Here is a 24,269-nt window from a genome sequence, read left to right as displayed (position 1 = left end):
ACCTGGCCAGAAAGAAATTTGATACTTCTAAACTTCAAATTGAATCCATTGCTACAGATTACAGAAATGCAATCTCAAACAAAGTGGATAGTCATCCAGTCAGCAGTGATAGTACAAATCAGGAATGGGCCACGCTTCAGAAGATCATCAGAGTCAGCTGAGGAAACAATTGGTATTGTGAGGGAAAAAAAGACAAGACTAGTTTGATGAAAACAATGAAGGAATTAAATGTCTGATCGATGCCAAACGGGAAGCCCACCTATCCTATCCTCAAGATCCGTCTTCCAATGTAAAGAAATCACATTTCTTGGAACCTAAAGGAAAATATTAGGCACAAATTAGGGAAATTAAGAATAACTGGTGGCAACAAAACGCTTAAGAACTGCAAAGACTATCTGATGCCCATGACCAGCAAAACTTCTATGCTGGCGTAAAGGAAATGTATATGGTCCATTCAATCTTCATCTGGGTCACTGAAGAGTGCTGACAACTCCATCATTTTAAGTGATAATGGAGAAATTCTACAGCATTGGAAGGAACATTTCTCTTCACTTCTAAATTATGTTTCCAATGTTGCTAAGGACTTTCTTCATAATGTCCCTCAGCAGCCCCAACAACCACGGATGGCAGTTCCACCTACATACAGAGACTTCACCAAAGCACTCAATCAACTAAAACCAAGAAAGGCTCCTCGTCCTGATAACATCCCTCTGGAACTGATATAAAATGGAGGTATACCCTTGAAGACTAGACTTTTCACACTCATCCTCTTGATTTGGGAAGCTCGAGAAGTAATTGACGACTTGAAAAATGCTACCATCATCACTATCTTCAAGAAAGGCAATCGTAGTGTATGTGGGAACTACCGTGGTATATCGCTTTTGCCAACTGCAGGTAAAATTCTCGCAAGAATTCTATTAAACCAGCTCCGAGTTATCTCAGAAAGGATTTTGCCTCAGTCTCAATGTGGTTTCTGAACCTCCAGAGGCACAACAGATATGATCATCTGTGCTAGACAACTCCAGGAAAAATGCAGAGAACAGCAGCAGCCTCTGTATTTAGTTTTATATGATCTGGAAAAAGCCTTTGATTCAGTACCAAGATCTGCTATGTGGAAAGTATTGAGACATTTCGAATGTCCTGAACGTTATGTGGAATTGGTTCAAGCTCTTCATGATGGCATGTATGGACAGGTTCTTCATGGTAACTCAGTATGAGATTCGTTCCCAATCACTCATGGATTGAAACAAGGCTGTGTGCTTGCTCCTACACTCTTTGCACTGTACATGGCTGCCATGCTGCATGAATCATCTGCAAACAACTTAGATATGGAGATTAAATTTTGTTTTGATGGAGGCCTTTTCAGTGTGTCAAGACTTCGCTCACAAAGACGTACTCTGGTTACCCGGGTGACAGAACTGCAGTATGCCGATGACACTGCATCTCCTGGTCTAACACCTGAAGAACTACAACAGTCAGTCAACTGCTTTAAAACTGCATGTGATCGCTTTGGTCTTGCCATTAATGCGGAAAAAACGAAGGTACTTGCACAACCTATGCTAGGATTAACACTTCTTGAGTTCAGTATTTCCATCCTAAACACAACACTGGAACAGGTTGATCACTTTTCATATCCTCGAAGCATCTTGTCTAAACGGTGTACCTGTTGATAAAAGAATTGGGGCTGCTCATGCAGCATTCGGACGGTTAATGCACAGAGTCTTCATGAATAACGACCTAAAACTGCATACCAAACCATGGTCTACAAAGCTGTTGTCATTTCCACGCTGCTGTATGGCTGTGAAACTTGGACACACTATCGCCATGATATAAAAAAACTTGAGCGCTTCCACCAACAGAAAATGAGATTCATCTTGAATATTAAGTGGGAGGACTATGTGACCAACACGGCAGTTCTCAACAAAGTGCAGTTAAATAGCACTGAGGCAACAATCATTGCTCATCAACTGAGATGGTTAGGCTATGTTCACCGCATGGGTGATACCAGGCTTCCCTGCCAAATTCTTTACGGTAAACTTTGCTCCGGCAGTAGACCTCGTGGAGCCCCTCTTAAGCATTTTAAGGACCAGCTGACACAGATTATGAAGACAACTGGTATAGATATACAGACATGGGAAGAATGTGCTGTGGACCGCTAACTGTGGCAGAACACTACATCCACCGCTGTCAACTTGTTTGAAAGAAAATGCCGCAGACATCAAGAGGCCAAGCGACAAGCAAGAAAACTCCATCAACTACAACCCCACCCTCCTCCATCCACACAGTGTGATTTGTGTGTGCGTATGTTTTATGCCAGGATTGGTCTGTTTAGTCATCGTAAACCGAGTTGAACTGGTCAATGTATGCAGGAAGAAGTTACATATACTCGGATCGAGTTACAGCCGACGATGATGTGTGTGTATATTTAATTTTTCTTGCGAGGAGTTCTGAAGGCCCCTTAAAGGCTCAGGCCCGCCTAAATTGCAGGCCCTGCAGGCCCTAACCTTATGCCCCTGCCTTGTAGACAGCATCATCACCGACTCCTCACCCATTGCTAATCAGTTTGCAGCACACTTTATACAAGTTTCCAGTTCTGAGAACAAAGATTTTCTTGCTTTCAAGCTACTTTTGGATCAGTAGAGTTCTACTGTACAATCACTAAATACCTCCCTTTTTTCTTTCTTTCTTTCTTTCTTTCTTTCTTTCTTTTTCTCTCTTGTCTTCGAACATAATCACCACTCAATAAAAAGGAAAAATCAATCACCTAACATTTAAGTGTTTTACAGTCAGATTTACATATAACAAAAATGTAAAACCTACAAACATTTTATCTCAAAATAAGAAAAAATTGAAAAACCTAATATAAATAGAAAATTAATGGACCTTACCTTCTACTATAATAACTGTATTAAAGCTGAACCTGAAGAATGTTTCATTGAGCGCCCAGCCATAATGTCTAGCAATATTGAAGTAGCCACGAAACTTCTTTTCCTTTGGAGGAACTTCAATTTCAGTCTGGTCTGGTTGCTAGTGATGGAAAGGAATTCATAAACAATAATAAAGAACAATGCAATGAGAACAGAAATTCACCAATTCCTGATCCTTCAATTCAGAAAGATAAAAATATTTGTTCCCAAGACAGACAATTGTCAAATATTTCCTTTTACATTCAAAGATGCCATCATCTAGAAACATCAACCAACTTATAAATCAACACTGTAAATCACTCTAAATTACAATATGGTTCATAGCAGGTTAAATATTTTATCAAAGTAATGGAAAATAACAAACACGGGGCAAATCAAGTTATTCTAGCCACCTGTCACAGGGAACGAAGACTAAAAAAGGAAACCAATGATGAAAGAAATGTGAGAAAAGTAACTGAACTACGGAAGGTTACACTTATGCTTCTGTTGTGACTAAATAAGGGTTGCTCTCGGATTTTCTGGGACTGTACTGGAATTGAGATCTGAATCTCAAAAGTAACCTCCAGGACAAGTAAATGTCTCAGTTTCCATCAAACAGGAAAGAAACTTAAAAATTACGATCATTACAGCCTGTGCTGTGCCACGCTGAACACCGTCAGTTTAATTGTCGACACTCGGTACCCTGGCCCGTGACCTATTCCAGACACTCATTGGTAGGATTTTTACAGGAGCAAAAAACTTTTAAGCTCTGAAAACAGCTTGAAGAGCAATTTTTTGTTATATCGATTTGATGATCTGCAATATGTAGGTTGTAGTAGTTATGTTGAAATGAAAAGGTTAGCACAGGATAGGGTGGCATAGAGAGTTTCATCAAACCAGTCTATGGACTGATGATTCAAACAAGAGCATAGTCTGCAATATCAAGTATTCTAGCATGACTGATTGAAAACACAGCACTGCGTTTACAACAACAACAACAACAACAACAACAAGAATGAAAACCATGCCTTTACATTTTTTTATATATAGGAAATCATTTTACTTCACAATTTTTAAATGAAACATCATCATCTTTTCAGTGGCATTACAAATGAAATAATGTTTGTTGGCAACGAAACAACACACAACACAATCTGATAAACGCAGAAACTGTGCAAACATAAAAACGGTAATGAGAAACATTAGGAACCATATCTATATGATGTTCCACACTTAACGCCCATTCAGTTACTTCTGAAGTGATATTCAAGTAACATCATAGGATATATAAACTTCATGGTTCTGATCTGTATTGAATAGTAATCACAATAATAATTATTAAATTAATGTCGTAATGGACCAAGAAACAGAATACTGTAGTTTCTTTTCACCAGTCACTTTACACTATGTGCTATTCCCATGTTGATCCTCTGTTCCTCTGCCTTTCAAAAACCAAACCGTGCTTTATTTAGAAGGATTGTTGTCTAGTAATACAAATACTGTAGATAGAGTCAGAAATGGATATTTAAAACTTGACAGTTTTTGTAATTAAAAAACTGAAATGTCCAGCACCAGACTTGACAAATTAGCTATCTCATTTAAGAATTTACACCCCTGGGGGTTCCGTTTAGTTTAGTTTGTATTTTGTACTATACAAGGAAGAAAGTTAATTTTTCACGAACGCATTAATCCACTTTAAAGCACACATGTTAAGAGAGGCAATAACAATTTATTTTTCACAAATATTGAGAATGTAGAAGAATTCTCACTGTGCAGCATTAAAAGCAGATTAGTTTACACAGCAGTTCTTACTGTAGTTCGACATCTATTGTTCATCATTCTGAGTTTGAACAGGGAAACCCACAGGCAGGACCATTACATTATTTAAGTTAAGGAATTATAAATGGATTTGAAGAAGCAGGGGAAACCACCCACTGTGCTGTGCATTGATTGGACAAGAGTTTAGCTTCTGACCGACTCACAAATGGCAAATAAAATTCTATAGCACAAAAATTACTGGTTTGAAGTCTTGCCACCAGGCGAAAATATGGTGCTGTAAGGAGTGTTAAGGTCGCAGAAAAAAGTCAGGAAAGATCAAACACATGATAACATATAGGTCTTATGGCGACGATATACAATAAAATTAACAGATGATTTATACCAATTCTCAAACAACAGGCTGAAAATTTAGCCCCTTTAAATACACGGAAAAATCACCCTTGGCGGACACCAGAATGCGACAAATGTCATGAAGAAAGATACCAGGCATGGTTAAAAAAATTTCAAACTTACAAAAGAGAAGAAAATGCCATCAACCTCAAAAATAATAGGAAAAAATTCACCCAAACTATTAGAAAAATTAAGAGACAATTTCAGAAAGATGTAATCACCTCAATAAAAGAAAACTATCATAAAACCAATTCTAGAGATTACTATAAAATCTTTGGTAGAAAACTAAAGAAATTTAACCCCCCTACATTAATGTTGAAAAGTGAAGATGGAAAAATGGTGCATAGAAATAAGGAAAATACCGAAATTATGGCAAGGGCATTCAATAAACTTTTAAACTGTGAAGAGCACAAGGAACTTTTAAAAATTAACATGACGCCACAGTAAAAAACAAACCTGAATACCTAAACCCCCCCAGCATTTCAAGAGGTGGAAACAGTAGTAGAGGAGATGAAAAACTACAAGGCATGCGGAGAAGAACAAGTTTTTGCAGAAATGTGGAAATATGCCAGTGACACAGTTCGATCTCCCTATCGAAAATATGGACAACAGAACATTTTCCGCAACACTGGACAACAGCTATCATCCACCCGCATCACAAAGATGGAGATAAGAGCAATCCAGATAACTACAGAGCTATATCTCTCTTGGACTGTACATACAAAATATTTGCTAGAATCCTGTATGGCAGAATTAAAGAACAATTAGACCAAGAATTAGGTGAATACCAAGGAAGCTTCAGACCTCGGATGAGCTATACAGAACAAATCGTCGTCGTTTGAGTCATCAGTCCATAGACTGCCACCCTATCCTGTGCTAACCTTTTCATTTCGATGTACCTATTGCATCCTACATCTGTTCTAATCTGCTTGTCATATTTATACCTTGGTCTGCCCCTACCATTCTTACTGCCTACACTTCCTTCAAAAATCAACTGAACAAGTCCTGGATGTCTTAAGATGTGTTCTATCATTCTATCTCTTCTTCTTGTCAAATTTAGCCAAATCGATCTCCTCTCACCGATTTAGTTCAGTATCTCTTCATTCGTGATTCAATGTATCCATCCCACCTTCAGCATTCTTCTGTAACACCACATTTCAAAAGCTTCTATTCTTTTTCTTTCTGAGCTAGTTATCGTCCATGTTTCACTTCCATACAATGCCACGCTCCACACAAAAGTCTTCAAAAACATTTTTCTAATTCCTATATCAATGTTTGAAGTGAGCAAATTTCTTTTCATAAGAAAGTTCTTCCTTGCTTGTGCTAATATGCATTTTATGTCCTCCTTACTTCTGCCATTGTTAGTTATTTTACTACCTAAGTAACAATATTCATCTACTTCCTTTAAGACTTCATTTCCTAATCTAATATTTCCTGCATCACCTGCCTTTGTTCGACAGCACTCCATTACTTTTGTTTTGGACTTATTTATTTTCATCTTGTACTCGTTACCCAAGACTTCGTCCATACCATTCAGCAGCTTCTCGAGATCTTCTAAAGTCTCAGATAAAATAACAATATCATCGGCAAATCTCAAGGTCCTGATTTCCTCTCCTTGGATTGTGATTTCCTTTACTGCCTGTTCTATGTAAACACTGAAAAGGAGGGGGGACAAAATGCAACCTTGCCTCACTCCTTTCTGGATTGCTGCTTCTTTTTCTAAGCCCTCGATTCTTATGATTGCAGTCCGATTTTTACACAGATTGTAGATAATTCTTTGTTCTCGGTATCTGATCCCAATCACCTTCAGAATATTAAATAGCTTGGTCCAATCAACATTATTGAATGCCTTTTCTAGATTTACGAACGTCGTGTACGTGGGCTTGTCCTTCTTAATTTGATCCTCTAAAATCAGACGTAAAGTCACGATTGCTTCACATGTTCCTACATTTCTTCTGAAGCCAAACTGATCTTCTCCCAACTCAGCTTCAACTTGTCCTTCCATTCTTCTGTAAATAATATACATACATACATTATCATTATAGACTGTTATGCCTTTCAGTGCTCAGTCTGCAAGCCTCTGAGAATTTACTAAACGTCGCCACAATCCTCGATTTGCAACTAGTGTAGTGGCCTCATTTAGTTCTATACCTCTTATCTTTAAATCGTTAGAAACAGAGTCTAACCATCGTCGTCTTGGTCTCCCTCTACTTCTCTTACCCTCCATAACAAAGTCCATTAATCTCCTAGGTAACCTATCCTCCTCCATTCGCCACACATGACCCCACCACCGAAGCCGGTTTATGCGTACAGCTTCATCCATCGAGTTCATTCCTAAATTAGCCTTTATCTCCTCATTCCGAGTTCCCTCCTGCCATTGTTCCCACCTGTTTGTACCAGCAATCATTCTTGCTACTTTCATGTCTGTTACTTCTAACTTATGAATAAGATATCCTGAGTCCACCCAGCTTTCGCTCCCGTAAAGCAAAGTTGGTCTGAAAACAGACCGATGTAAAGATAGTTTCGTCTGGGAGCCGACTTCCTTCTTACAGAATACTGCTGATCGCAACTGCGAGCTCACTGCATTAGCTTTACTACACCTTGATTCAATCTCACTTACTATATTACCATCCTGGGAGAACACACAACCTAAATACTTGAAAGTATCGACCTGTTCTAGCTTTGTATCACCAATCTGACATTCAATTCTATTGAATTTCTTACCTACTGACATCAATTTAGTCTTCGAGAGGCTAATTTTCATACCATACTCATTGCACCTATTTTCAAGTTCCAAGATATTAGACTGCAGGCTTTCGGCACAGTCTGCCATTAAGACCAAGTCGTCAGCATAGGCCAAACTGCTTACTACATTTCCACGTAACTGAATCCCTCCCTGCCATTTTATACCTTCCAGCAGATGATCCATGTAAACTACGAACAGCAAAGGTGAAAGATTACAGCCTTGTCTAACTCCTGTAAGTACCCTGAACCAAGAACTCATTCTACCATCAATTCTCACTGAAGCCCAATTGTCAACATAAATGCCTTTGATTGATTTTAATAATCTACCTTTAATTCCATAGTCCTCCAGTATGGCGAACATCTTTTCCCTCGGTACCCTGTCATATGCTTTCTCTAAATCTACGAAACATAAACACAACTGCCTATTCCTCTCATAGCATTTTTCAATTACCTGGCGCATACTGAAAATCTGATCCTGACAGCCTCTCTGTGGTCTGAAACCACACTGGTTTTCATCCAACTTCCTCTCAACGACTGATTGCACCCTCCCTTCCAAGATGCCAGTGAATACTTTGCCTGGTATACTAATCAATGCGATACCTCGGTAGCTGTTGCAATCCTTCCTGTTTCCTTGCTTATAGATAGGTGCAATTACTGCTTTTGTCCAATCTGAAGGTACCTTACCAACACTCCACGCTAATTTTACTACTCTATGAAGCCATTTCATCCCTGCCTTCCCACTATACTTCACCATTTCAGGTCTAATTTCATCTATTCCTGCTGCCTTATGACAATGGAGTTTATTTACTATCCTTTCCACTTCCTCAAGCATAATTTCACCAACATCATTTTCCTCCTCCCCATGAGCTTGGCTGTTTGCAACACCACCATGATGATTTCCTTTTACATTGAGAAGATGTTCAAAATATTCCCTCCACCTCTCCAGTGATTCCCTGGGATCTATTATGAGTTCACCCGAATTACTCAAAACACTGTTCATTTCCTTTTTCCCTCCCTTCCTAAGATTCTTTATTACTGTCCAGAAAGGTTTCCCTGCTGCTTGACCTAGCCTTTCCAGGTTATTACCAAAATCTTCCCGTGACTTCTTTTTGGATTCAACAACTATTTGTTTCGCTCTGTTTCTTTCATCTACGTACCAATCCCTGTCTGCCTCGGCCCTTGTTTGGAGCCATTTCTGATAAGCCTTCTTTTATGTTTACAGGCTGCTCTCACTTCATCATTCCACTAAGATGTTTGCCTTTTCCCATCTTTACACACAGTTGTTCCTAGGCATTCCCTTGCTGTTTCTACTACAGCATCCCTGTATGCCACCCATTCACTTTCTATATCCTGAACCTGCTTACTGTCTACTGTTCGAAACTTCTCACTAATCATATCCACGTACTTCTGTCTAATTTCCTCGTCCTGGAGATTTTCTACCCTTATTCGTTTGCAGACAGATTTCACTTTCTCTACCCTAGGTCTAGAGATACTTAGTTCACTACAGATCAGATAGTGGTCTTTATCATCGAAAAATCCCCGAAACACTCTTACATTCCTAACAGATTTCCTGAATTCAAAGTCTGTTAAGATATAGTCTATTATGGATCTGGTACCCCTAGCCTCCCATGTGTAGCGGTGAATAGCCTTATGCTTGAAGAATGTATTCGTAACAGCTAAACCCATACTAGCACAGAAGTCCAGCAAACGCTTCCCATTCCCATTAGCTTCCATATCTTCCCCACATTTACCAATCACCCTTTCGTATGCTTCAGTTCTATTCCCAACTCTTGCATCGAAATCGCCCATTAGCACTATTCGATCCTTGCTGTTGACCCTGACCAAAATGTCACTCAATGCTTCATAAAACTTGTCAACTTCATCTTCATCTGCACCCTCACATGGTGAATACACGGACACAATTCTTGTCCTAATTCCTCCCACTGACAAATCTACCCACATCATTCGCTCATTTACGTGCCTAACAGAAACTATGTTGCGTGCAATGGTATTCCTGATAAAGAGCCCTACCCCAGACTCTGCCCTTCCCTTTCTAACACCCGTCAAGTACACCTTATAATCTCCTATCTCTTCCTCATTATCACCCTTACCCGAATATCACTTACTCCTAGCACATCCAGATGCATCCTCTTTGCTGACTCAGCCAGTTCTACCTTCTTTCTTCCATAAGCCCCATTAATATTGATAGCTCCCAATCGAATTCCATTTCGTTCGCCAAGTTGTTTCCAAGGAGTCCCTCGCCTGTCAAATGGGAGTGGGACTCCATTACTCCCATAGGTCCGAGGCTTGCTTAAAGTGTTCTGAGCTTGGTAAATTCATGAAGCAGGATGCTGCCCTACTTGCACATAGTCCAAGTGAGGATCTCTCCTCTAACGGGTTATGGACCACCGGTGAATTGTATAGTCCTAGCCGCCTGAGCACAAGGAGGGCCACGACTCAGAATATGTCCGAGATGCCCACTCCCATTCCATAGCAACTGGTATCCTGACTCTCAGGACCACTTACTAGGCCACTCAGCCGTTGCCCATGGTTCACAAACTAGGACGTGATTACAGTAACCCACAAACATGAAATAATACGTGTTAAAATTTTGCAGGCATGAGATACTAAACTAATGGAGCAGTAGATTCCACACTTGTCAGCACCGGCTTTCTTGGGAATAGGTATAACAACATTCTGCCGAAAATCGGATGGCACTTCTCCTGTCTCATACATCTTACACACTAAATGGAATAACCTTGCCATGCTGGTTTGTCCTAGGCAATCAGTAATTCAGAGGGAATGTCATCAATTGCAGATGCCTTGTTCCTATTTAGGTCTCTCACAGCTCTGTCAAACTCTGACCTCAAAATTGGGTCTGCCTCTGTGGATCAGTGGTAGAGTGTCGGCCTCCGGATCCCAAGATAGTGGGTTCAAACCCGGCAGAGGTAGTCGGATTTTTGAAGGGCGGAAAAAAGTCCATTCGACACTCCATGTCGTATGATGTTGGCATGTAAAAGATCTCTGGTGGCACATTTGATGTTCACCCGACAAAATTCATTAAATCTCAGACAAAGACGCCCAAGAGAGTTTTGGTTTACTTGGTCTGCCATCTAGTGGGCCTAGAGTAAAACGGAACGTCAAAATTGACAAGCAGACAGCCAGATGGCATCAAATTGAAATGTCTGTACACGGTAGCTGAGGCCATACGATTATTATTATTATTATTATTATTATTATTATCATCACCGAGCTCGATAGCTGCAGTCGCTTAAGTGCGGCCAGTATCCAGTAATCGGGAGATCGTGGGTTCGAGCTCGACTGTCGGCAGCCCTGAAGATGGTTTTCCGTGGTTTCCCATTTTCACACCAGGCAAATGCTGGGGCTGTACCTTAATTAAGGCCACGGCCGCTTCCTTCTACTTCCTAGGCCTTTCCCATCCCATCGTCGCCATAAGACCTATCCGTGTTGGTGCGACGTAAAGCAAAAAAAAAAAAAAATTATTATTAACACCCTCTTCTTGTTCCACAACCAAATTATCCACATCTTTACCTTAATACAACTGTTGGATATGTTCCTGCCATCTTTCTGCTTTGTCTTCTTTCCCTAGAAGTGGCTTTCCATCTGAGCTCTTAATATTCATACACCTAGATTTACTTTCTCCAAAGGTTTCCTTGATTTTCCTGTATGCAGTATCTACCTTTCCTAGGACCATACAACCTTGGACATCCTTGGATTTCTCCTTCAGCCATTCTTCCTTAGCTAACTTGCACTTTCTATCCACTTCATTCTTTAATCGCCTGTATTCTTTTCTGCCCTCTTCATTTCTAGCATTCTTGTATTTTCGTTGTTCATCAATCAGGTCTAGTTTCTCCTGAGTTATCCATTGACGATTCTTAGTTAATCTTTTCTTCCTTCCTAACATTTCTTCAGCAGCCCTACTGACTTCATTTTTCATGATTATCCACTCTTCCTCTATAGTGTTTCCTTCAAGTTATTCATTTAGTCCTTGTGCAACAAGTTCCTTGGAGCAATCCCCCACACTCTCTTCTCTCAACTTGTTTAGATCCTATCTCCTTGCATTCCTTCCTTTCTTCAATTTCTTCAGCTTCAGATGGCATTTCATGACCAACAAGTTGTGGTCAGATTCCACGCCTGCTCCTGGCAAAGTTTTGCAATCCAACACCTGGTTTCTGAATCTCTGCCTAATCATAATGAAGTCTATTTGATACCTTCCAGTTTCTCCACGTTTTGTCCACGTATACAGCCGTTGTTTGTGGTGTTTGAACCAAGTATTGGCAAGGACTAAATTATGATCAGTGCAGAATTCAACCAGCCGACTTCCTCTTTCGTTCCTTTGTCCCAATCCGAATTCTCCTACTGTATTACCTTCTCTTCCTTGGTCTACCACTGCATTCCAGTCTCTCATCACAATTAGATTCTCGTCACCTTTTACATATTGTATTAAATCTTCTATCTCTTCATACATTCTTTCGATTTTCACATCATCTGCTGAACTAGTAGGCATATAAACCTGCACTATTATGGTGGGCATTAGTTTCATGTCTATCTTGACGACAATAATTATTTCACTATGCTAGTCGTAGTAGCTTACCTGCTGCCCTATTTTCTTATTCATTATTAAACCAACTCCTGCATTTCCCCAGTTTGATTTTGTGTTGATAATTCGTAGTTGCCTGACCAAAAATCCTGTTCTTCCTGCCAACGTACTTCACTTATACCAACTACATCTAACTTTAGTCTATCCACCTTCCTTTTCAGATTCTCTGACCTACCACAATGATTCAAACTTGTAACATTCCACGCTCCGACTCGCAGAATGTCTGTATCCATCTTCCTGATGGTCGCCCCCTCTCGTGTAGTCCCCACTCAGAGATCCGAATGGGGGACTAGTTTACCTCCGGAATGTTTTACCCGGGAGGAAGCCATCATCAGTACATCATTCATACAGAGAAAGCTGCATGTCCTTGGGAGTTAGTTACAGCTGTAGTTTTCCGTTGCTTTCAGCTGTGTAGCAGTATCAACACAGCTAAGCCACACTGATTATTATTACAAGGCCATATCAGTCAAATATCTAGATTGCCGCCCTTGCAACATCCGAAAGGTTGCTACCCCACTTTCGATGAACCATTCGTTAGTCTGGTCTTTCAATAGATACTCATCCGATATGGTTGCACCTGCGGCTCGGGTATCTGCTTCATTGGGACACGCAAGTCTCCCCACCGTGGCAAGATCACATAGTTATGGCATATGACAGAAAACAAAGCAAACCTCTCGCAATAATGTTTGTAGACTTTAAGAAGGCATATGACTGTATTCATAGACCTTCAATATTGAAAATATTAAGAAATATTGGACTGCACCCGAAACTAATCAAATAGATTTAACTCACCTCAACCAACACACAATCAAAAGTCAAGTTCAGGGGGGGGATTTTCTAAGCCATTCCTCATATAAACTGGTTTAAGACAGGGAGATTATTTGTCACCACTGCTATTCGACTGTGCTTTGGAAAATATAATGAGGGAATGGTATAAGGATAACCAAAAAAACATCGAAATTGGAAGATCTAAAGACACCATAACCTTAAATTGTCTGGAATTTCGTGATGACCTTCCTATCTAACAATGTTCAGGAAATTCAACAACAAATTAAATCACTACAAGAAATAGCACAAAAAAACTGGCCTCAAAATATCCCTTGAGAAAACAGAAATCATGTTAACCGACCCACCACTCGCAAAGAAAATCGAAGTAGGAGAACAGGAAATAAAAATCATAGACAAATTTGAATACTTAGGTAAAATCATAACATACAACCTTAACAAAAAGCAAACATGGCATAATACAATAAACAAATTAACCAAAGCTCAATATGTCACCAACAGCACATACAACAAAAAGACCTCTCGATAGCCACAAAATTAAAGCATTATAAAACAGTCATACAACCAGAAATAACATAAGCTAGTGAAACCATTTTCAAAACAACTAATACTGCAGCAATAGACAGAACACTCAAAAAAAGAAGGAAGAATAATCAGAACATGTATAAACAGAATATACCAAGAAAATGGACACTGGAGACTAGTTTCTAATGAAACAGTCTACAAAGAAATAGAAACAGTAATGAGCACTATCAGAGAAAAAGAAAAAAAAAGAATCTCATTCTTGGGTCACCTAATCAGAACACCCGAAATAGAATCAGCAGGATAATAATAGAAAAATTGTGGAACAGTAAGAGTAACATTAAGTGGACTAAAGAAATCAAAGAAGATATGAAGGAAATACAAATCACAGTAGAGGAATCTGTCTTGTTTGTTGTCAGAGTGAAGCATGTGTGGCTTGGTGCTCAGCAATTAACGAGAACTATAGACGGTCAAAATATCTTAAACGAGGTAAGGCAAAGTACAAGGGAACACGAAAGGAGCATATTGCAAATATAAATAAATTAATAGTAAATAACAGTGTATAAAGTTAAATACAAGATCAAAATCTAGAGACGGCCGAGGTGAAATTAGTGAGGTTAAGTAAGACGAGAAACAGATCACCCACCTGAAGAGGAAACATTAGTGAAACACTAGTGAAACACTCGGAGGAGAAACAGATTGCCCACCTGAAGAGACAATCTTAGTGAATCACTCGGGGAAAAAACCTCATAAGTGTTTTGAGGGTGGTGAAAGATTATAATGCACAGAGGAAAGAGAAAACATAGATGCACGTCGTGAATCACACGAGGAAGAGACCGCATACTTGCATCGAGAGTGGAGGAAAGTTCGAGCCACACCGGAAAGAGAAAGCATAGTTGCACATAGCGAATCACAAGGGGAAGAGCGTGCTTCGAAGCCGAAAGAAAGTTTGACTCACACCAGAAAGACAAAGTATAGGTGCAGAAAGAGTGAACTGGTGTTGAAATACTCACAAGGGGAAAGCTAACCACTACTACAAGCTCTGCGCAAAGACATTCAACAAACAAACGTGGAGAAACATACGAGAATTCACTATGCCAAACAAGACCAATAACAACACATGAGGAATGCAACTCACAACTGAGGGAAGAAGACAAGATAATCACATGCGATGGGAACTGCAAGACACGATACCACATGGAATGCATGGGTATTTCTGTGTCAGCTTGTAATGTGCTGAAAACCAAGAACAACAACTTTTTCTGGTTCTGCCCAAAATGTAGGCACCAACTTGTTACATATGGCATAAAAACAGCACCACCTGAAGAAGACGAAACAAGACTCGCTATCTTAGAAAACAAGGAAACATGTTCAGAAATAAGGAATGAGGTGACCGAACTAAAGACTACTATTGACTCACTCAGCGAAACCCTATTAAATAAACTAGCTCTCATGCTTGAAGTACAAGTAAAACAATCAGAAATTCTGACAGATCAGATGAAACTCAGTACGAACAACCAAACAGTTAAAACTCTCCAAAACACAGAGGAGCATCAACCATTGCATTCGGAGGTGACCCAAACCCGAACACACAACGCAACACACCAGCAACCCAGCTCTCACAACCACCATCATGATGATACCGATCAGGCCGTTACAACGTTAAGAGAAGCAACTAATACTCACGATACACGTACTGGATTCAAACACCGACAACTAGGGAAAGGAACAGGCAAGGAAACCAGTAACCTGAGAGCCACAGAACAAATGGCATGGCTCTACATAGGGAGACTTGACAACAATACTACCGAAGAAGACATAAGGAATCATCTGATAGAAGGTGGCATAGAGGACAAACGAGAGATCACACCCTTAAGTTCAAGAGGACAGAACAAAGCCTTCAGAATCGCAGTCCCATTCACCAAAAAGGAAACAACAGACAACCCAAACTTTTGGCCCAAAGGGGTGACTTTTCGCCCCTACAAGTTCCACTAGGAAATCAAACAACCCCATTAGGAGGAACTACGCCAGCACACCGTCTGCAGACCACGCAGACTCCACGGCGGGAACTGACAACACAACACAAAGACTACACTTAAAGCCATGCTTTGGAATGCGGAAGGCCTGAAATCACTACTATCCGTAGACACAAGCACCAGATGGGACACATACGACATTGTGACGCTCACAGAGACCTTCACCACTGAAGAAGCGGAATTGGACAAATTCTATAGTGCGCACATTTTAGCAAGACAGGGAAGGAGAGGGCGACCCAAAGGAGGGGTAAGCTGCTTCGTGAAGCCGCACCTACAACTAATGAGGACGGTCCTAAAAACACAGACCACAATGGCGATATCAACTAAACTCTTCAACTTCAACCCAAGCACGTGCCGAAAATATAATCGACAGCCTGGGTGAAGCCATCGAAGCATTCAATGACAACAAACCTTTAATGGTAACCGGTGACTTCAACTGCTGAATTGACAAAAGATGCACGAAGACGAACAGCGTAATTGATTTCCTAACAGACTACGGCCTGAGACTAGTCAACTCGGAATTGGAGTATAAATTCATTGTGCATAACGGGAAGGGCATGAATGACCTGGTATTTAACAGCAACAAGGGGATCGAAGAAGTGGAACAAAGGGTTGGCTCCAACCCAATCAGAAAGCATATGCCAATTGAAACCCATTTCCAACTGAATACAGAAAAGGATATAGAACACCCAGAAACACAAGTAAGACACTCAAGGAACATAGATTAGCAGCTCTGGAAGGTGGAAAAGGAAGCAATACCGGAAATAAAGGAAAAATCGAACAACGAAATCTAGACGAAGCCATGGCTACACTACAAAACATTATCTTGTCATCAACAACCAAACCACACAACCAAAGAATAGCTAAAAGATGGTTCGATAGCGAATGCTACAAGGCAAGGCAAATGACACTGAAATCCCTACATGAAGCCAGATCCAGAAACAACCAATACTACCTCCAGAAATATGCAGAAATAAGAAGGAAATACAAAGAGCTAATACAGAACAAGAAAAAAGACTATAGTCAAAAGGAAGAGAGAAAGCTGATCAAAGAGGCAGAGGAAAAACCCTACAGGATACTTAAATCAAACAAAACTGCACCTAAAAATTCCGCAGTCAATCCGCAGCAATGGACGGAACATTTCCAGGAACAATTCGGAAATAAAACATTGAATGAATTTGAAATAAAGGACATACCATACACACATTACAACCTATCACAACAGATGAAGTGAAGAAATGTGTAATGGACTCCCAAGTCCAAAAAGTCCGCAGGCCCGGATGGGATTTACAACAAACAACTAAAGACAACACTGATAGACATCATAGATCCACTGACCCTACTATTCAATGAATGCATGAAAAGAAAAACAATACCCAGCATATGGAGAAAGGCAAAAGTAATCACGCCATACGAAGGAAAAGGCAGCAAGAACAACGCCAGTTCTTACAGGGGGATAGCACTGGAGTGTAATATCTTCAAGCTCTTCTCAAAGATCATACTACATTGCATACGACCAAGAATAGCAAGAGAGATACCACCAAGCCAGTACAGGTTCATGGAAGGCAAATCGACCTTACAGGCCATCGAAGAAATCATAGTTGAAATAGACAGCGCACTAACACAACCAGCCAGCCCACTGTATGCCATTTTCATCGACTACGCAAAGGCATTTGACAGCAGTGACAGAAAAATACTCATACAAAAACATGAGAAAGCACTACCCGACTTACATCACGAACGGGAGATAATAAAGACCATACTTAACGCAAACCAGGTGGAAATCTACGATGGAACCTCTACCACGCCCGCCCTAACGCAGACGAGAGGAGTTCTGCAGGGAGACCCACTGAGCCCTATGCTATTCAACCTGATGACATCCGACATCATAAAGGTACTGGGGACTGAAAGGGTCAAACTAATAATGTACGCAGACGACATGGCGCAGATATCCAGGGATCCCACGTATATACAGACTGCATTCAATAACCTGAGGGCATGGGCGGATAAAAACTTGCTAACCATCAACAGTGCTAAGACAAAAGTTATGAAATTTAGAAGGGGAGGAAAACTGGCAACACATGACATTTTCCGTAACGGAAATGAACAACTCGAGATCGTGTCATCATTTAAATACCTGGGTATCACACTGCAGACCACAGGCTCAACCTTCACACTGCACGTAAAGGAAAAAGAAGCGGCAGCAACCAAAGCAATGTATGAGATCCCCAAGCCGCAGAACCTCTCAGTGAACACTGCAATGGAACTAAACCAAACCAAACCCCATGGCACTACAGCCCTTGAAAGGCCTTGGCCTACCAAGCGACCGCTGCTCAGCCCGAAGGCCTGCAGATTACGAGGTGTCGTGTGGTCAGCACAACGAATCCTTTCGGGCGTTATTCTTGGCTTTCTAGACCGGGGCCGCTATCTCACCATCAGATAGCTCCTCAATTCTAATCACATAGGCTGAGTGGACCTCGAACCAGCCCTCGGGTTCAGGTAAAAATCCCTGACCTGGCTGGGAATCGAACCCGGGTCCTCCGGGTAAGAGGCAGGTACGCTACCCCTACACCACAGGGCCGGTCCTGCAATGGCACTATTCAAGCTTAAAGTGGCCCCGGTAGTTACGTATGGGATACAATTAATATGGCACAAACTAACTGTTGCAAACATGAAAAGAATTGAAAATATAAAGGCCAGGTACTTGAAACGGATCCTACAGATCTCAAAATTTACAGAGAATCGAATGGCATACATAATGGCAGACAAAACATTCTTTCTGGAAGACATCAAACAAACATTCGGGCTACCAGACACCGCCGCATCGACTGTCGTCCTTGAAGAAAGGAGACAGAAAGCCCAGCAGACATCTGAAGGTTTCAACGAAACGGAATTAATGAAGAACAGTGAATGGAAGGGCCCAAACTACAAACTACGCCATGTATACACACGCTTTGGTGTCCACGGATTCCACGGGAAAATATGCCTAACCACCAAATTTCACGCCCCAAACGAAGAATGTATCTGCTGACTCTGCGGAATGACCCGTCCTAGGTACCACCTGATGAACTGTAGTGAACAAACACAATGCATCAGCACACTTGCCAAGGACTGGTAAAAAAAAAAAAAAAAAAAAAAAAAAAAAAAGTGATGTACCAAAAGAAAATTATGACATGTAAACATTGTGTGTAATTTCAATTTTTAAAAACTCACAGTAGATGATTTAAAAAACAAGACCCACAGAATCAAGACACTCAAAAACATAGACACCAGACTTCAGACCAAGATCAACAGACAAACCATGGAAAGAGTGATTTCAGACGAGGAGAGAAAATCAAGATCCGAGAGAATGAAGAAGTACTGGGCTGAGAGAAAATCGAAAAATCCATTGTATAATTAACTAAAGTGGTCCAATGAAGGCCATAAAATGTAAAATAAAATTATTATTATTTGCATATGGACACTATTGGATCATGCATTACATTTATGATTTGACTTTTTAACAGACCCTATTGCTTTCATTCTTTCACTGTGTGCCTGTTTTCTTTCCTCTGACCACTTAGTCCTCAATCTTTTAGGGACTTCATTCTCTGGCTTTACTACCCATCTATGTATCTTCTGACGGTAATGTTTCTGTCCAGTATTTCTGATGTTTCTATCTGGGCCTTTTCCAGATCATTTTTAGCATCTTATATCCATGGTACGTTCTTCAGTTTTTCAGTATATGTCAAAATCTTGTGGGTTAACCTTGAAGACGATAGTCTATGAACGTGTCCATAGAATTTCAGTCTTCGTTTCCTGATGTCTATGGCAAGGTTGAACAGTCTTTCCGTAGCTTTGCGTAATTTGAGTCTATACCCTTCTTTTTTCTCTGGGCCCAGAATTTTACTCAAGATCTTCCTTTTCTCCTTCAAGATGTTTTATCACCTTTATTATTAAGTACTAAGATTTCACTTACATACAGCACTTCAGGTTTAATCACCGTATTATAATATTTGATTTTTGTATGTATGGACATGCATTTCTTGTTGTATATGTCATGGGTTCTCCAATATGCTCCTTTTGTATGTATGGACATGCATTTCTTGTTGTGTATGTCACGGGTTCTCCAATATGCTCCTTTGAGTTTTTGTAATTGGACTTTCTGTGCTTCCTTTTCCAACCCTGTTGGTTCTAGGATCTCACCGAGATATTTAAAGTATGGAACTCACTTGATCTGCCCATATTTTGTTTGTATTTCCTGAATGTTGAATTTAGTGCAAATAAACTTGGCCTTCTCGAATGAGATTTGTAGTCCAGTTTTCTCAATGCATTCCTTGAGGACTTCAATCTGCTTGATCGCTGAAATATCACTATCTGTTAGTATCGCTAGGTTGTCTGCGAAAGCTAAACAACTGACCTTTATGTCATCGTTCTTTTGTCCAAGTTGAATGGATTTCCAGTGCCTCTGAGCTTTCAGTTCCTTCTCCCATTCTCGAATGACTTTATCTAGAACAAGGTTGAAAAGCAGTGGTGACAATCCCTCACCCTGTCGCACGCCGGTCTTAATCGCAAAAGGCTCCGATACTTCACCCATGAATTTCACTTTTGACTTTGTGTCTGTGTTTTCTTGATGAGTCTTAATGTCTTTGGATCAAGTCCTTGTTCTCCTAAGATGTTAAAGAGAGACCGTCGATCGACCGAATCGTACACTTTCTTGAAGTTAACTAAACTACAAATAATCGGAGAGCTTCGGGTTGCTCTATATCTCAATATCATCTTCAAGTTAAAAATTTGTTTAACATAGGAACGCTCAGGTCAGAAACCGGCTTCTTCTTCTTCTTCTTATTCTTCTTGTTGTTGTTGTTGTTGTCGTCATCATTGTTATCATTATTATCATTATTCAATGCCAAGTGTTGTGTGGTGGAAAAATAACCCAATCCCCTAAGCAGATCCAACAGCTTCGAAATGACACAGGAATGTATCAAGTTGTGTTTGAGCCCAGGTTAGGGGCAGCTGGAAAAGGCATCTGCACTCCATGTTAGGAGCAGCCTGATCACCTCCTGACAGTAGTTCTGAAATGCATTTGGGAATGGTGACACAACTGCAATAACAGCCTAAAATGATAATGAAAATTTATAACACATATTAGGTATTTTTTGCAGTGTTTTGATTAAAATTTCAGGGTTTAATATTTACTACACTACCATAAAAGGAAATTAAATTAACTAATGTATTTCCCCCCTTTTATTTTGCATATTTTAAAGACAAAAGAAAAATGTACCAGATTTTCACTTTTTAAATTTAGTAACCCTAGACTAAATATGCACAGAAGTTTTGCTTAGTTCATGCTTATAACTGTCACATTTAAAGCACTCTAATAAGGTACAAAAAAGGGAAAAAGAACAGCACACCCCATGGTGCTACAGCCCTATTGGGCTTCGGCCTACTAAGCAACCGCTGCACAGCCAAAAGGCCTGCACATCTCAAGGTGGCACATGGTCAGCACAACAAATCTTCTCGGCTGTTATTCTTGGCTTTCTAGACTGGAGCCGCTATCTCACCATCAGATAGCTCTTCAATTGTTCTCACAATGGCTGAGTGGACCTCAAGACAGCCCTTGGATCCAGTTAAAGTCCCTGACCTGGCTGGAAATCAAACCCAGGACCTCCGGGTAAGAAGCAGGCACACTACCCCTAGACCATGATGCTGATGTAATAACGTATAGTCCACTGTCAATTATTGCGTTTCACTATCCTATTAAATGTTTTAAGAATTTCATTGTAAACTACATTTTGTTGTGAAATATCCTTGAGTATGAGGGAAAAGACTTCGATAATGCATAGTTATAATTTTAATTTTCACATCGCTCACAGGCTTGACTATACTAAATGCCAGTGCACAAAAAAAAAGGGGGGAAGCTCACTGATCAATGCTGGCAATGCATCAAATAAATAAATACCTACAGTATATTGTCAAAATTCTGCCCTAGAGTCCTAATTATACAAAAACATTATTTCTTCAAGTTTCATCTTCTCCCAAATCAAGTGCCTCTGTGGGCATGTAATGTTTACCCACGTTCAAATTGCTTACAGTATCATTTGCTCCCTCTGCAGATCAGTGGTAGAGTGTCAGCCTCTGATTGCAGGTTCAAACGCAGCAAAGGCAGTCACATTTTTTTAAGGTCAGGGAAAAAAGTCCACTCGGCACTCCATGTTCAATGTCGGCACGTAAAAGATCTTTGGTGATATATATGGTGTTTACCCGATAAAATTAAATTTAAATTCAGTTATAGACTTTCCACCAGTGATCCATTTTACTTTGCTATCTGATTGAGTAAAAGAGAAACATCAAAATTAATGCACAGGCAGCTTAAGTGAAGTTGAATTAAGAAGCCTACACACGACAGCTGAGATCGTATGATTATTATTACAGTGCCATTATTACATCAATAATATTAAAAGATGTTCAGATTTCAAACTTGCAACCTAACATTCGCCTAACATATTTTGCCCTCTTGCACTCAGTGCGCCGATCTATCAGTGCGAGAGGTTATGGCGAGGACATTCACGACACCAATACATCAGCTCTGTCCTATTTAGGGATTTTGGTCATTTGTGTGACTGTTAAATGTTAAGAGATGATTATGACAGTAATTTAAAGCATTGAATTTGCATTTTAGTCAACCGATATAACCACCCGGCCTACGAAATATTTTTATTTTCGACAAATGAAATCTGATGACCGAGAAAGTTTATGTTGTGGGTGTTAAAAGTTGTTATTGTCTTATGAATACAACAATTTGATCTTCCTATCAGTTTAGAGTTTATTTTGTTTCTTTGGTAAATCGTATGTTCGCTGTATTACACAAACTACCAGGTGCATGCATGTCTTTGCCGGTTTTTGTGGTAAAGAAAACACGTAATTTTCAAGGGAAATTCATTTTTGTTTATTCAAAATATTGGCTATTGGCTTCTACACACTTCTCCCATCTTTCAGGTAAGTTATGAATACCATGCCAAAAAAACTGCTCGTCTTTTGCGGAAAACCATTCGTCGAGCCATTTTTCAACTTCTTCAAAACTGCTGAAGTGCTGCTCTGCGAGCGCGTACCACATTGATGCAAAGAGGTAATAGTCAGATGGCGCTGTGTCGGGGGAGTATGACGGGTGTGGAAGGATGTCCTATCCAAGCGATTTCAAAGCGTCTTTCATTGGTTTTTCTGTGCGAGACGGTGCGTGGTCACGTAACAAAATCACTTTGCCATGTCTTCTGGCCCATTCCAGTCATCTTTCGATCAATGCGTGATTTAAATTAATAATTTGTTGGCGTTAGCACAGTGCATTAACGGTTTCGGTAGTCTTCGCCTGCAACTGCTTGTCTTTGCACTTTTGTGGTCTACCAGAGTGCGCACTGTCCTTCACACTGAAATCGTCACATTTAAATTGCCGAAATCATGTCTCACATGTTCTAATCGATGGAGCATGTTCACCATATGTTTCTACTGGCAAACGATGACTTTCCACAGCCTTTTTCTTTTGATTAAATAAGAAAAGCAATGCATGCCACAAATGTTCTTTTTCAGGCACAAACATCGACATAATCACTGAACGATACAACACAGACGCTATAGGAGGGCCGGCACAAGGTTGCACTTGACAGTTGTAAGTCATGTTGGCACAGCTACAAAAATCAAATGAAGAACATCACCCATCAATCAGAATCACCAATCTACTACTTTTAATGTCAGATACAGTTCCACATTTTATTCGCGTTAATTCGTATTTAATTCCGCATAGTGCTTATAAATTTCTATTTGCTTACACAAATATGAGCATTTTAAAAAAATTATAAGGTTTAAGCGAGCCACAAAATAAATACGAACTATTTTCAGTTGACTCTTTTTGGCAATATGGGTAGTATAGTGGTGCCATCTATAAGTAGCTTGACTAGTGTATTGAAGTGTTGCCGTTTTTGCTGTCGCTGCTAGCACGTGGTCGGGTGTGATTCGCGCGTTTATGAAAGTTTTGTTTTGATTGTGAGATAATTGTGAAATTTTATTTTAACGAATGCAGTGTGATGTCTTGGAAATGACAACATAATCATGAAGCGCGAAGTGGAGTGTCCCTTAATAGTCAGGCATTAGAATTAGTGCGGAGAACTCGTTTACGTGAGGGGGAAGAAATTCGTAAGCTTGTATAGCCGTCTCTCTGTTCCTGCAGATCATGTTTTGGAATGCATAAGTCAAACATTAGGGCTTTCAAAGCATTCTGTTATTAGATAGGTGTTCGCCTGCAGGAACTGAAGGAAAAAGGGACTGGGGTACATAGCAGCAACGGAAACGGGGCTGATAGTAGGAACTTGTTTCACAGCACTCCGGGAAAGAAATGAATGAAGCTATCTCATGTAACAGCAATTAATTCTTTCCAGGCTGATGCAATACAAAGACACGAGTACGGTTATTACAGCTCAAAGTCCCTTCTGTCATTGTTATGGACAATGCACT

The 24,269-nt window shown here is 40.2% G+C and overlaps 1 protein-coding gene across 3 annotated transcripts in view; it reads right to left on the bottom strand.

Moving 5' to 3' along the window:
- Mgat1 (alpha-1,3-mannosyl-glycoprotein 2-beta-N-acetylglucosaminyltransferase) overlaps positions 1-24,269 on the bottom strand; it is a 167,263-nt gene that overhangs the window by 74,642 nt on the left and 68,352 nt on the right. For all 3 annotated transcript variants that reach the window (XM_067146872.2, XM_067146873.2, XM_067146874.2), the window contains exon 6: positions 2,889-3,027. In XM_067146872.2, the coding sequence (XP_067002973.2) occupies positions 2,889-3,027 (139 nt within the window). The remainder of the gene's footprint in view (positions 1-2,888; positions 3,028-24,269) is intronic.

Source organism: Anabrus simplex, chromosome 5 (assembly GCF_040414725.1).
Source record: "Anabrus simplex isolate iqAnaSimp1 chromosome 5, ASM4041472v1, whole genome shotgun sequence".
NCBI classification, from domain to species: domain Eukaryota; kingdom Metazoa; phylum Arthropoda; class Insecta; order Orthoptera; family Tettigoniidae; genus Anabrus; species Anabrus simplex.
The sequence above is the reverse complement of the archived record's forward strand: the minus strand, read 5'-3'. Positions and strand labels throughout refer to the sequence as shown.